General features: G+C 34.2%; 1 protein-coding gene across 2 annotated transcripts; it reads right to left on the bottom strand.

Moving 5' to 3' along the window:
* Positions 1 to 4,556: 4,556 nt before the first annotated feature.
* LOC114280600 (putative disease resistance RPP13-like protein 1) lies at positions 4,557 to 13,909 on the bottom strand. 2 transcript variants are annotated; one of them, XM_082916879.1, is made up of 5 exons: positions 9,402 to 13,909; positions 7,739 to 7,930; positions 7,586 to 7,647; positions 5,749 to 5,829; positions 4,557 to 4,940 (listed from the first exon to the last, which is right to left on the bottom strand). In XM_082916879.1, the coding sequence occupies exon 1, from the start codon at positions 13,589 to 13,591 to the stop codon at positions 9,485 to 9,487; it is 4,107 nt and encodes a 1,368-aa protein (XP_082773005.1). In that variant the 5' UTR covers positions 13,592 to 13,909; the 3' UTR covers positions 4,557 to 4,940; positions 5,749 to 5,829; positions 7,586 to 7,647; positions 7,739 to 7,930; positions 9,402 to 9,484. The 2 variants fall into 2 exon arrangements, with proteins under 2 accessions (XP_082773005.1, XP_082773004.1); XM_082916878.1 differs by lacking the exon at positions 5,749 to 5,829.
* Between the last annotated feature and the right edge of the window lie 659 nt (positions 13,910 to 14,568).

Genomic DNA, 14,568 nt, shown 5'->3' with positions numbered 1-14,568 from the left:
TAACATTGTTTAAAATGGAGGAAAACTTGTTTTTGAAAACTTGTGCTTAATTTCAGGGACGAAATTCTTTAAGGGGGGGAGGTTATAGCGATCCCGGGTTTACCCTTGTTGTACAGTGATCCGGACATGTGTCCGTGGATGCTGGTGGTTGTTTATTATCTTGTTTACATCCTTTTTACTTTGTATTTGAGTTATAGGACGTGTTGGGCAGGTTTGTTACAGGTTGGTTGAGTTTAGAAACCAAAACTAGTTGCCCAGATTTTGGCCTGTCCGCTCGAGCGGGGGTTTTGGCGCTCGAGCGGGAATTGCACCCATCCAGTATTTCCTGTGCAGTGTTGGACGCTCAAGCGTGGGGTTGGCCGCTCGAGCGGGGTTGTGTGAGTGCCGCTCGAGCGGGGAGTTGGAAGCTCGAGCGGAGACCTGGTTCTGTAAAAGTTCTGGGACTGTGTATTCGCCGCTCAAGCGGGATTGTTGGCGCTCGAGCGGGAGTCTGTGAGTGACACTCGAGCGGGGTGTTTTACGCTCGAGCGGGTCGACTGGGTTTAAGTTCCGTGTTTTGACTTTTCAAATCACTTTTTCACTTTCTCTTCTCTCTCCTACTTTTCCAAAAACACCATTGGTGAGCCTCTCTCTCTAGATACTACCTTCTCTCTAGGTTTTGATCTAGTAGGAGTGATTTGCTCATCTTTGGCCTTTACAAAAAGGTTGTTGATCGTCGAGGGCTACATTTTAATCTGAAAATTTCGAGTTTTGGAGCACGTTGGGTTTTGTCATCTTCTCCTTTGAGGCTCCGAATTTGAGGTAGGGATATCCTACTCCTCTCTATGGATTTTATCTTTAAATTTTAGTATTTTGAGATGTTGGGGTTGGTTTGGTAATTTTGTGAAAGTTTGGGGCTCTTGTGTTATTTTTACAAAAGTTGGGGTTTTATTTATAATAAACCTAAATGCATGTTTGTCGTAGAGAAGTGAAATAAATGTTGAATCATTGATGAAAAAGGGACTTAAGGGTTGAAATGGTAATTATGGAAAATGACCTAATTACACCGTTTGATTAATTGGGATAATTAATTGTGAGAAATGAGGAAATGAAGTGGAAATGTAGAGATTGGGAAAGTATGGGGTTAAAGGGTGTAGTTGAATTATTTATCACTCACCGAAATGAAATGTTGATTAAATATCCATTTGTGCATTTATTTTCTGTTTAGAAATAACTGCTTGGGCTATCGGTGGAGGATAGTCGTGATTGTTGTAGACAATGCATGATGATTAGGCAAACAGAAACTAATCACTCGAATGTGTCATTGAGATTGACGATTGAAAGAATACATTAAATTTATGTGTTGTGTGATGATGTGTATAATTGTTGTTTATATGCATTGTGTTGTGTTGGAGGAGATAGGGGATGTACACCGCGGTTTAGGGGAAGATAGGGGATGGACCTCTAAACCGGATGTGTTGGGAGGAGATAGGGGATGGACTCCATAGATAGAGCTCATATGCTTATCTATTATTGTGTTGACAGAGCTCATATGCTTGTCATTGGAAGTGTGATAGTGCTCATATGCATATCTGTGGAAGTGATGATATAGCTTGTATGCTTATCTGTTGTTGTGTGATATAGCTCGTATGCTTATCTAATATGATATGGGAAATGTTTGATATGAGTTATTGTCTCATATGAATTGTTTGGCCAGGTTTTGAGCCATGGTTGAAATTTGAAAATAAAAGAAAGAAATTGGAAAATGAGTTGTACCATGGACTTGTATGTCATGAAAATGTAAAGTGTGATAAAGGAAAGAATCAGTGTGAACCAACTATCAACTGCTAATCTTTTAGTCATTGTTCATATTTGGTTTAGTGTATTTCTACTGGGCTGTGGCTCACTCTATATGGGAACATCATTTTTAGGTACAGGTAGCATGCCACCTCCAAGGACATAGCTTGGGAGGCTAGAGGCGGACATACTTTTGTCGTTTTACTTTTGATGCATTACATGTAAATTCAAGCCAAGGGCTTAAGGTGTAAATGAGTTAGCACTCTTTTGTTGTAACCAAGTGTTAACTTGGAAAGCTGTAAGCCCGTAGGGCATTTTGCTTTTGTTGTTAACATGTAATACTTTTGTAATCAAACTCTGATGAATAGAAGAATGTGGTTATTTCATATGTTAATGAATGTCCTATTTGATGGGTTTAATGTTATTATTTTGAGGGTGTTACAAGTAGGGATAGGAGTGGTGGGTAGGGCTAGATTAATAAGGAGATGACTTCCGGTACTCTAATTCATTATTTAGATTTTGATACAAGAGCACTATCAAAGTGTTTCAAAAAAATGTTGTACGGATGGGAGTAAGAGTAAGCAGCAAAAGTAGGGAAGGGAGTGGAGGTGAGTAGGAAAGAGGCATACACCAACTATTTAAAGAAATTACAATGATAGCTGTGAAGGAGAGAGATGGTCGTGTGGTAGAGTGGGGGACAAGGATAGAAAGTAGTTGGAATGAAAGAAAAATAAGAATAAGTTTGAGGACAAAGGAAAGGGAAATTTAATTATGAAAAAAATAGGGTTATTTTTATTTTTTTTCGTCAACTCTGTTGATAAATTAATTCTGACGAGGGAAAAATTATAATTTCTAAAATCATAATGAGTAGATGTGTAAAAAGTGTATCCAAATTTGTGAAAAATCTGAATACATGCGTGAAAATGCTTTGGGATGGGTAAAAAATACTTTTGGCATTTTCTTCCCCGTATTGGCAGCCTATTGGGAATTAAGATCTTCTCCTTGAGTTCTCTTCTTCACTTTCTACTTGCACGGTTATTGGGTTCACTTTTGGGCCCAATTTTGATGATCTAAACCGTTCATATTTTAAAATTTATTGAGTATATCATATTTGTAAAAAATCAAGTTGATCGGATATCATAAAGTATGTGTTGGATCATCAAATTAAAAACTATTTTTTAAAAAAATTTAATAAACAAATTTTCGAACACATGCTTTCTGATATCTGATCAACTTAATTTTTTACAGGTATGATATACTCAATAAATCTTAAAATGTGAACGGTTCGAATTATCGAAATTGACTCCAAAAGTGGGCCTAATAGCCGTGCAAGTAGGGGGTGAATGAGAGATTCAAGGAGAGGATCTTGATTTGCCTATTGGGCTGTCATTAATTAGCATGGCTCTTTAAATAATTTAGCATTATTATTTATTAGAAAAAGGCTTGTATAGAAGTTAGTAGACAATATGAAAAATTTACAAAAAGTTTTCCAAATAAATATGAAAAAATATTAAAGAAACCCATGAAGATAAAGTTGCAAGGGGGAAAGTTCCTGGACAGTAGGCTAGGCAATAAACACTCTGAACAAACACATCGTTGCCAAACAATGTTTATACTGCCTGGAAGGAGCAAGACATATGGCCAAAAAAAAAATGCTCTTCCATCAAAGTGGAAACATATAACAGAGAAATGAAAGCTGTTAGAAATTAACCACACAAAAAGCTCATGTCTAGGTAAGATTCACCATACCTCAAGGTTACAACTGTTAAAAGAACCAAGCAGCTGTAGCCTTGAGTACAATTTGCTTGGTGCTCGCAAAATTTAGATTGTTGAGCTGAACGAACAAAGGTCAAGTTCTATGAATCAACCCAATTTGAAAGAAATCAAACTAGGCAAACTAGAGTACACTAAAATATTTTTAGTAATGTGTGTGAAAGAGAGTTGAAGTATGACATGACAGGTTGTGGGAATTTTTGTCCAATTCCAAATATCAGGCAGGTCATTATGCTAATTTTACTCCTTTATTTTTGTTAAAGCTGATGAAGGAACAAAGTAAGAATCCATTCTAATGCACCGTGATAAAAAAAATCCCTACTTTTCCCCATTTTACCCAAAGGCCCCTATTCTTTTGACTTTCCGACATCGTAAAGCTTATCCAAGATTAGGAATTCAGTCTTTTGTCTGAAAAACTTTGAGCTAAGCTTGAGCAAGATTGGCTTAGCTCTTGCCAAGTTTGAAAATAGTCTGCTCGTCACTAGCCAAGGTTAAGCAGCTAGAAGTATGCTTAAGAATTTGGACTGCCAGATATATTGCTTGATTTGGCTTATCTACCTTCACTAAAGATTAAAGGTGTACATGTCAAGTGCTATGACTCAAACATAATGCACCAAACATCAACATAATGTATACTCTTCTTCCCACAAAATTGCGACCTTAAATTTCATTTCCAAGGTATTTTATTTTTTCATGTTCCATTAATTAACAGTTCATTGTTTACTAAAACCATAGACAAGAAACCAGTTAACATAGATAGAAGTAATACCGTATTTACATTTTAAAGATCTGTTTAGTTGATATGGAAAAATCTCCTTGCTAGAACTAAAGCAATACAAGACGTTTTACTGGCACATCAATTTTTCCAAGACTTTTCTGCTGCGTTTTTCACCTCTATTTTTTCAAATTAATCTGTGATCCTTCCTCAATTCAGTAATATATAGATTAATCAATAGTCATGAACAAAAACAATAATTCAACTTATTTATTTTGGAGGAAAGGAATTATAAGCGTTAAATGGTGTGCTTCAAGGCCTACACCTAATACATTATGAGATCCCAAGGAGACAATGTAAATTCCATCATTGCAGCTACATTAAATATTCTTGGTCCATCACAAAAAAGGCCATCAAATTAAGTTTAGAAGCTGAAATCTAACACTTCATAGAATGTTTGAATGAAGTACAAGATCATTTTTGCCGACCTAAAAGCAAGATAAACTATAAAAGCCAAAGCACATGGAGCACGAAAAGTGATATGCTTGGACTCGGAAGCTTTTGCAAGCAGCATGATGTCCCTATAGGAATGAGATGTTTGTACAGTTAGTGTAACCAATCAAGACTAAGAAATATTCCAGGATTCAATCCAAGACTAGACCACAGATATGTTGTCCTGCAAACCAAACAAGTCGAGTGTTAGTTCAACTTGATGTAACAGAGTGAGTTAGGTAGATATTTTAGTTAGATATTTTGTAAACATGTGGAGTGTATATAAGGTATTGTATCTCTGAGTTTTCAATCTAATGAAAATCATTCAGTTTCAATAACTTCTTCATGTGTAACATTAAGAAAGGTAGCTATAGCATGGCTAGTCTGCATATATCCATCAGGAATGAATTGATAGATTAAAAACTCAATATCCACAAATAACTTAGAGAGAATAATATATACTCAAGGCAGCTCAAGTGGCAAATCAAGACAAATCCAAAATGGAGTGTGCTGTTAGATAATCATCAAGTTCACAAAAATATGATTCTTCTCCATATTACAAAGAAGAAGTTCTAAGAATCAATCACTGCAGAGCTAGAAACGTCCATTAAACAATTCACCACTAATATCAGCCTTCAATTATGCATAAATTACACTAATAAACTTGTTCAATACACAAAGCTGGATCAAGTAATTTATAGTTACCAAATACAAATACGATAATGAAAGCAAAAACCACAATAGTTAATTTTTACAAAAATCTAATAAATGACTACTTGCATCACTAATACTGAAATTCCATAAATGGTAATAAAGTTAAACAATTGATTCCATAAATCATAAATGCATAATATTTTCCTTTATTAAAATTTTGAACAAATTTAATTCAGATATATTCTTTGAACATAAGGATTGTTTGTTGACAATTCCTTTTTAATGCCATAAGTTCTCTTTTTTTAACCCATTTTTTAAATATAAGCATAAATCCTCACCTAAACTGTCACATAACGTCGTAATCATCTCCTTGGATATTAGGAAAATAGTGATGTATAAGGTAAATAACATGTGAACACCTACAAAAGAATTCAAAGAAAGAAGAAAATGAAAAAGGATAACAAAAATATTAGAAGGAAAAAAAGGGTAACATGAGTATATATTAATTTCTATGCTTTATGAAAATAGTTCATACTTTTTAGTGTACAAGATTGACCTCATTTAAAATAAAATTTTCAAAAAGTCTGAATAATAATTTCAGATTTTCAAATTTCCAGTGGGGTCACTTCACTTGACCCAACTTTGTTATACATAGCTCTGCCCCTAAGAGTCAAGGCAATACACCAACAGCTACTAAAAGAATACAAAAGGGAAAAATTTCCCAAACTAAAGATGGACAATAGGAAACTATTCCTCCAATTGTAATAAGTTTAACATAGTGCACATAGAAGACACGAGGGCTGTTGCATGTGCAGTTACACCCAATTTTAATAGGTACCATATGCCATTTGTTTGGAACCAAATAACATGAAAAACATAGACAACACATGAATGAAAAACTTTTTGACATGGATTTATCTTTAATATATATGAGGAACAAAATTTTCATTTGTTTCCATTGAAATGGCCGAAATGTTTCCATTGCCCAAGAGACCGAAGTGAAACACTAGTGGAATAATAAAATTCAAGTGTTTTCATTGAAACACATCAAAAGTGATATACCGAAAGAATAAATTGTATCTATAAAAATTTAGAAATTTTCATAAACATTTATTACTACTGCTTAAGTAAAATTTTAGACCTTATTGGAAACTCCTTTCTTAATAAATTTGAGTTATTTGACAATACTTAATAATTTTTAGTTCATAGTAACATTAGTTTTTTAATTCTTTTACGTGAATGACTATATGAATCTCAATTTGTTTAATTAATCAATTATTAGGCTTTTATAAATTTAGATATATTTCAATTTATATTTTCAAAATTTTTTATTTTATCTTCATTTCATAAAATATTTTCCGAGATGTTTTTGTTTCTGTACTATTTGAAACAACACACCGTAACGAAATTTTGATCTTTATATGTATATAATATTACTTGAAATCCAAAGACCAGGAATCATCAATTGGCTGATTATTTGTGCACAAAAAAAGCAGGCTTCCACATACAAATGCAGTAGACATGACATTATACAAATTCAATTACAATATTTATGGTGTGTTAAACATCCACAGGTTCTGAATTGCTTAGGAGATTAAGCATATGAAATACAGAACATGTTAACAAATATACAAAAAATTGACAAATTTTATGTAATGTGCCCATTAAAAACTTTGATGTATAAGAATATACTTTTTTTTTTGTTGTTGATAAATAAGAATGTACTTAATATTAAAATATCAACTAAAGCCAACAAGGTAGCAAAGATTAATCAAATAATGTCGACTCACCTTTTGAGCAAAACGGGTAGCATTTTCCTACTAATTTTCAAGGGGTAAAACAACAGAATTTAATGAATGACTTCATTCAACTTTTTATAACATACAAGTTATTTAGTAACCAAAATTCAAATTATAATATAGTTAGGGACACATCATGTAAATGCATGTACATTTAAGCTGATGAATAATCAGTAGTGATGATCTGCGAGAATGAGTTAGTTATCAAAAGAAAAATAGCAAATTGGGGCATCACTATAACAACCTATATATATGAATTGCCACCTCATACACTATACTACCCAAAAATTTTACAAACAAAAATAGTGGGGAAGCTAAGCTCACTACATTTACAGTATATGCAACTATAGATAAATAAAAAAATCACTCAACATACCTCCATAAAATTGTGAAACTCTGAACATTCTAAACATAAGCTTTCCCAAATCTATATTTCCCCTAAACAAAATGAAAGGCCATATGATGCAAGTTAAGTAAAGATATTACAAAAGACAACACTAAAACGGTTTCAACTAAAGAAAATTCTTACCAAGAGTGGTCAAAGTGTACATGGGGGTAGCGAACAATCACTGAATGGAGAGGATATCCGGGGACAAATGCACCAAGTTGGAAAGAAATGAGAAGTCTTCCATTTGTTGTGGTTCCCTCGGGAAATAAAAGCAAACGAGGAAGTCTATCGGAAGAAGCCTTTCTTTGTATTCAGATACTTGAAAGTACATTTCTGTATCAAATAATCCCTTATAAATTGATACACTTAATACTTTGAATTCTTTTCATGCAAAAAGTGTAACAACTCCAGGAATACAACTAAAATTACTTTCAGTTTCCATATTTTTAGAACAGCTCGCCAAAATGAAATTTGGACGCCTCATATGCATATATTTGTTTGTAACTTTTTAAGTTAGCCCTTATGACAACAAAAAAAATTTGTTTTATTTTTCTAAGCATTTGCAAACTACTTACATAATTTCATAGCATTTCATTCTCTTTCCTTTTTTTAAACATTACCCTCATTTGACCAGCCAAAAAATTCCACCTTAACAAGAACATTACCCTCATTTGACCGGCCAAAAAATTCTACCTTAACAAGAATTTGTACTAGCTTTAATCACTTTCAATCTAACTTTTCCCAGTCACTAGATAGGCAACAACTGAACAAATATAAAAATAATTTATTAATGACTAGCCGAGAAAACCCAAAAAACTAAGGTTTGATTTTCATAATCAATTTTGAAAGATAATTTTCTAAAAATTTGTTTGGCAGTATATTCTAAAAATAGTTTTTAGAAATTTGGAAATCCAAAACATATTTAGTTTTTAGAATTTGAAATAATTTTTGAAACTCTGTTTGGTTTTGGAGTTTTCAAAATTGGTTTTTAAGTTTCAATCCATATTTTATTGTTTTTAGTGAACTTTTTAAGTAATTTAATCAATATTTTTAAAGTTTTTAGATTCACTCAATCTAAATACACCTAAAACGTATAAAATTTATGAAAAAAATCATTAAAAAAATCACTAAAAATTAACAAATATACAAATTTAATACATTTTCGTATGTATTTTGTATTTATTTAATTTTTAAAGATTTTTTAATTTTTTTAAAAATATATGTAGATTAGATGCATTTAAAAAATAAAAAATAAAAAATAAAACAAATTAGCCAATATATTAAAAAAATACAAATTAAAAATTTAAAACTATTTTTGAAAACTCCAAAACCAAACAAAATTTTAAAAATTATTTACTCATTCCATAATGGTCCTCCGAATTTAAATTTAACATATTTTTTTCATTATTTTTAAAAATATTTTTTATTAATTCAAAATACAAATTCATTTTATTTTAAATTTTTATATGAATTTGCAAATAACTTTCTCATCCAAAAAAATTTGATTAACTTGAAAATATGATATACTGCATACTTTAGTGATCCCTCATTCAAAAAAAAATTTGAAAATCGATGATCAAAAAGACTTTAAAAATTAGCAATGAAATCTTTGCTATCAATTTGATTGTTTGATTAAGTTTTTTTAAATTTGTAAAAGTAAAAAAAAATAAAAAATAAAAACAAAAATGAAAAACAGTTATGGTTTTTCATATGATTTTCTATTTTTGAAAAAATATTTTGTTTTTAAAATCAGAAAATAATTTTTAAATGTTTATATTTATCAAATTAGTTTCTGTTTTTATACCTGGCAATTTGACTGCTTGTATTGCGGTGGGAATCTCCACAGAGCTTATCGCTCATCATTGACGTCAACTTCAGGAATGTGAGCTAATTGGGGCCAATATTTGCCTTTCCCTTTTCACACTTCCCTTTTAGTTTCCGACTTCCCCTGATGATCCGCAATTCCTTAAGTGAGGGAGGCAGCCTTTGCACCGGTAATGATTTGAGCATAGGGCAACCACCGATTTCAAGTTGTTCAAGAGAGCCGAGATTTTGAAACAACTTAGAAGATAGCTTCTCCAGATTTCGGAATGCCCAGATGCGAAGAATTGTCAGAGAGGTGGGCAGCAACATCCCATCCATCGGAAAGCTGGAACCCACCGGATGTTCTTCTTCTTCTTCTTCCCCTGAAATCAACAGTCTTTTAAGAGAGGATAAACTGTGCAAACCAATCTTCTTGAAGTTGTTGTTCCATTGTGAAATATTCATATCCAGCTCTTGAAGAGAAGTGAGGTAGTTGATGCTCTGCGATCCGTGTGGTAGGGCCTTCAATTTTTTGCATCCACTGATTTTCAATTGTCTCAGATTTGTTGCAGAGTGGAACCATCCTTCCGGAATGTACTCCAAATTCTCACACCCATACAAGTTCAATTCACAGAGATTCCTGAGATTATTATTATTAGGAAGGGCATCTGGCAAGTATTTCAGCCTATCACAGCCACTGATCCAAACAGACTCAAGAGATGGATTGTTAATTTCCATCCCGTCCTCTTCTGGCAGTGCCTCCAACTTTTTACACCGCCAAATCCGAAGCTCTTTGAGTGTGGGTGGTAGCCCCCCACCTCTGCACGATATCAAGCATGTGAGGGATGGACAATTCTCAACCCATAACACTTCAAGATTATTGTCATTAATCTGCGTTATCCACCCGAATAAGGATTGCAGAGCCTCACAACTACGTATGGTGAGTTTTTTCAGCGTGCGGGGAAAACCTGTCTCCGGAAAAGAGCCGAGACTTGGACAATTCCAGACAGAAAACTTTCGAAGAAAAGTGAAGGTATGTAGCAGCCGTGGCAGTTTCTCCAGCTTTTCACAATTATCTATTCTTAGATGCTCAAGCCTCACCATGCAAGACAGTCCCTCTTCTTGTTGTTGCTGATGTTGCCCTTCATTTTCTTCATCCTCATCTCCCTCAAACAATGAAGCAAGCTGGGGGCAGCCTTCAATTTCCAAACGTCGGAATGCAGGGAGACTGTGTTGCACTCTCGCCTCATTCTTCCACAGTGTCTTGAGTTCTTCACAGCTAGTAATCTTCAATGCTTCGAGTTCCATCAGCCCATGAGTAACCCATTTCGGCAAGAGCTCAAGTTTCTTAATCATGCCAATGCTCAAGGAAATCATTGAATTTGGATGCGTAGACTTTGCATTTGCCAATATCACTTCACCATCCATACTCCTCATCTCAAGGACCGCTTCAAGGCTTGTTAGAGGAACGTCATTCATAGCTATCGAGGTGAGTGATGGGAGACTAATGCTGGAACCTTCAACTAGGAATTGTGGGCACTCTGAAATCTCTAGATTATTCAAACAATGTAGATCCTTGGGCATCATCCCGCAGAGTTTGGGGCAGTCCCTAATCTCTAGATTATTCAAACAAGGTAGATCAGTAGGCAACATTTTAAGAAGTTTGGGACATTTTATTATGGAGAGATACTTGACACGAGTGAATGGTTGAACTTCCTTGTGATCTCCAAAAGTATACCAATCCTCCCATTCTGGCATATTCTCAAAGCTTAGAGTCTCCAGTAACGGAAAAGGTTGAACGTCACCCTGCCCGTAGAACTCACAACCGACATGCTTTAGTACACTCATTCCTTTAATGTAAAGCTTTTTGAGGGAGGGTAGTTGTCCAAGTGGTGGCAAGAATGCACAATTTCCACAATTATCTAAATGTAGGCAAGCCATATTGGAGAACAGAGGATCTCCTATCCAAGTCGGAAATCTTGAACCAAGGTAGCCTTTGATATGGAGCTTTTTTAAATTCTTGTGAGGTCGTAGCATGTCAAGCACTTCTGTTTCTACTCTTCCATCCCGTGAATCATCTGAGTTCACACTCCATTCCATCAATAACACATTTAAGCCCTGCTTATCATTTAAATTCGCCTCTCTTGCATCTAGAGGATTCACCACATTCTGTAATCCAGATAGGCAAAGCTTCCCCCGTAGATAAATTAAGTTCCCCAACTCTTTTATCCGAAGCCCATTGTTTTTACTAACAACGAAATTGGACAGTGTTTGAAGACTAACCAACTTACCTATTCCCAATGGCATTTCTTCTAAGGAATGTGCATCTGTAGTATCGAGATGACGTAGGTCAATTAGGTTTTCCAAGTTTGTTGGCAACTTTTTTAGATTTCGACATTCTCTTAACATCAATGTTTGTAGATTGTAGAGAGACCCTAATGATTCAGGTAATTCTTTAATAGAGGTGTTGGAAAGGTTAAGATACCGCAGATGTTTTAAATCTCCAATTGAATTTGGAACTTCTGTGATGGAATATCCACTCATATTGAGCACCCTCAAGCGTCTTAGCTTCAGGAATAGATTAAGGGGAACATTGCTTGCCAAATTATTACCCCATCTATATTTTGAGCAAAATGGTAAGAAAGTCCGTAAATGCATGGCTTTGTCAAAGATCTCAAATTTTTTCATACCCTCATGGTACTCTTGCATGTAAGATGAATGTCGAGCTTTCTTTAGATTCTTGTACTGCTCCTGATCGTTCAATCTATCCTCCATTCTAAAACAAGTATCTCTTGCAACTACTTGAGCCAAATCATTGATGAGGTCATGCATCACAAATTTACAGCTTTTACCGGTACTAGATGGTTGGAAAAAAGACCTTGACAACAATTCATGGAAGTACTCAGCTCCTACATCTTCCATTTGCTTCTCTCTTTGTTGTTGAAGGAAGCCCTCTGCCATCCACAACAAGACTAGCTCCTCTTCCTCAAATTCACAGTCGTTGGGTATTATTGAGCAGTATGCAAAGCAGAGCTTTAAATGTGAAGGAAGGTCATGGTAGCTTAATCTCAAAGCAGGAAGGATGTCACTTTTTTTGTGTGATAAATCCCATATTTTACTACGCAATACATTTACCCATTCCTCATCTCGTACTTTGTTGCGTAAAAGGCCACCAAGTGTCCTAGCAGCGAGAGGCAAACCTTTACATTTCTCCACAATTTTCTTACCAATTGATACCAAATTTGGATTTGCATCAATACTTGTATTCGCAAAGGCATGTTGTGCAAACAATGACCAACAATCCTCATCTGATAGGATCTTAACGTCATGAACTTCAGCAGTTGCCATCATTGTTGCAATGTCTCTGTTACGTGTTGTCACAACGACTTTACTCCCTTGGGCTCCATCATTGAAAGGTTTCTTCAAAACATTCCAAGCATTGTAATCTTCGTTCCAGACATCGTCTAAAATAATTAAGAACTTCCTTCCTGCCAAAGCCTTCTGTAGTTGAACTTGAGCTTGATCCAAGTTATTAAAACTACATGTTTGGGAAGTCACTGAATCATAAATAGTTTTTGTTATTTTCATAATGTCAAACTCATTTGACACACAGACCCATGCTTTCAGATTGAAATACTCCTTCACGGTTTCATCCTTGTATACCAGCTGAGCAAGGGTGGTCTTGCCAATCCCACCCATACCCACAATGGGAATTACACCAACGTTGTTATGACTTGATTCATCCCCCATTACGAGCAACTCAATTATCTTACTCTGATCGTGTTCTCGGCCGTAAACGCGAGGTTCATCAAATAAAGATGTAGACTCTGGTCTTTGCCAAGTCTTAGTAGATGTGGTGGTTTCAACAATCTTAACCAAATTAAGTTGCGAAGATCGATCAACACTAGTGCGTAATCTGGTATTGATCTCCTCAATCTTGGACCTCATTTTGAAATTAAACATAACATCTCTTGGCTTGAAATTTGGGATGGGATTCCATACCTTGCTGGAACTAGCTTGGGGCGGCTTTGCCTTGAGATTCTGTCGCAAAGCTTCGGTGGCGAACTCATCCACTAAATCGTCCAAATCATATGCCAGATCTTGGAGATCGTCGAGCCACATGTTCACGGCTACTTCAGTCAGTTGCTTGTCCTCCGCGTCAATCAGAAGAGCTTGAATTTGAGACAGCATACTGGTCCAATTGGTGAGCTGCGCAGCAATACTTCAAAGGTGAGTAATTTGGAGGAGGCAAAAGAGGACATCTTCTCAAACAGCAATTTGACGAAGGCAGAGAGAAAGATCTCTGCTATAGGCATTGTTTCCGATTACAGAACAGAAGCAAAAGCAAAGAGGGAGGTTGTTGAGTTTTCTTGAGTGAAAAAAGCTTTAGCAGTCTCTTGTGAGGAGAAGTAGAAATTGAGTGCTAAAGTCAAAGATGGCGTCTTCTTTCATTGGCTCCCGGTCCTTCTGCGAAAACAACATGTAAATTAAAAAATATCAGAGATCCCAATTATTTTTTAATATATTTTTAAATGAATTCATATCTCTATCATGGTTAACCAGTTGGTAGAGAGCGGAGTTTTTAAAAAATACTTTTCAAAAAAAATTATTTTCTTATTTTTTGTATTTTTATTAAATTATTTTAATATTTTAAATAATTTTTTTAATTTTTAAACACACCTAACATAAATATACTTAAAAAATATAATTTTTTTTAAAAAAAAATCTTTAAAAAATTACTAAACACCAAAAATATAAAAAAATTATAAATTTAGTATATTTTTTATATTTTTGTGTATTTATTAATTTTTTAAAATATTTTTTATAAATATTTTATTTTTTAGATACATCTAAGTAAGGTGTATCTAAACAAGCTTAAAAAATGCTTAAAATTTTAAAAATATTCATTAAAAATAAAAAAACACAAAAAATAAAAAATTTAATTTCTAAAAAATTGAATTCAAAAAACTGAAACCAAACACACTAGTTTTGGGTTTTGGTTCATACATTTTTTTATGTTGTTGAAGTGTGATTTTTTCGTTATTCATTGTTAAATTTGAAACGAAAAAAATACTATAAGTAAAATAAAAGAGAAATCACAAGTAAAATTTAAAATCAATTTTAAAGATCATTGGTATAATATATTCATCATATCGTTTGTCTTTATA

The sequence above is a fragment of the Camellia sinensis genome, chromosome 2 (assembly GCF_055761805.1).
Source record: "Camellia sinensis isolate YWXY chromosome 2, ASM5576180v1, whole genome shotgun sequence".
Taxonomy (NCBI): Eukaryota; Viridiplantae; Streptophyta; class Magnoliopsida; order Ericales; family Theaceae; genus Camellia; species Camellia sinensis.
Note: the sequence above shows the minus strand (reverse complement) of the source record. Positions and strands in the feature narration are given on the sequence as shown.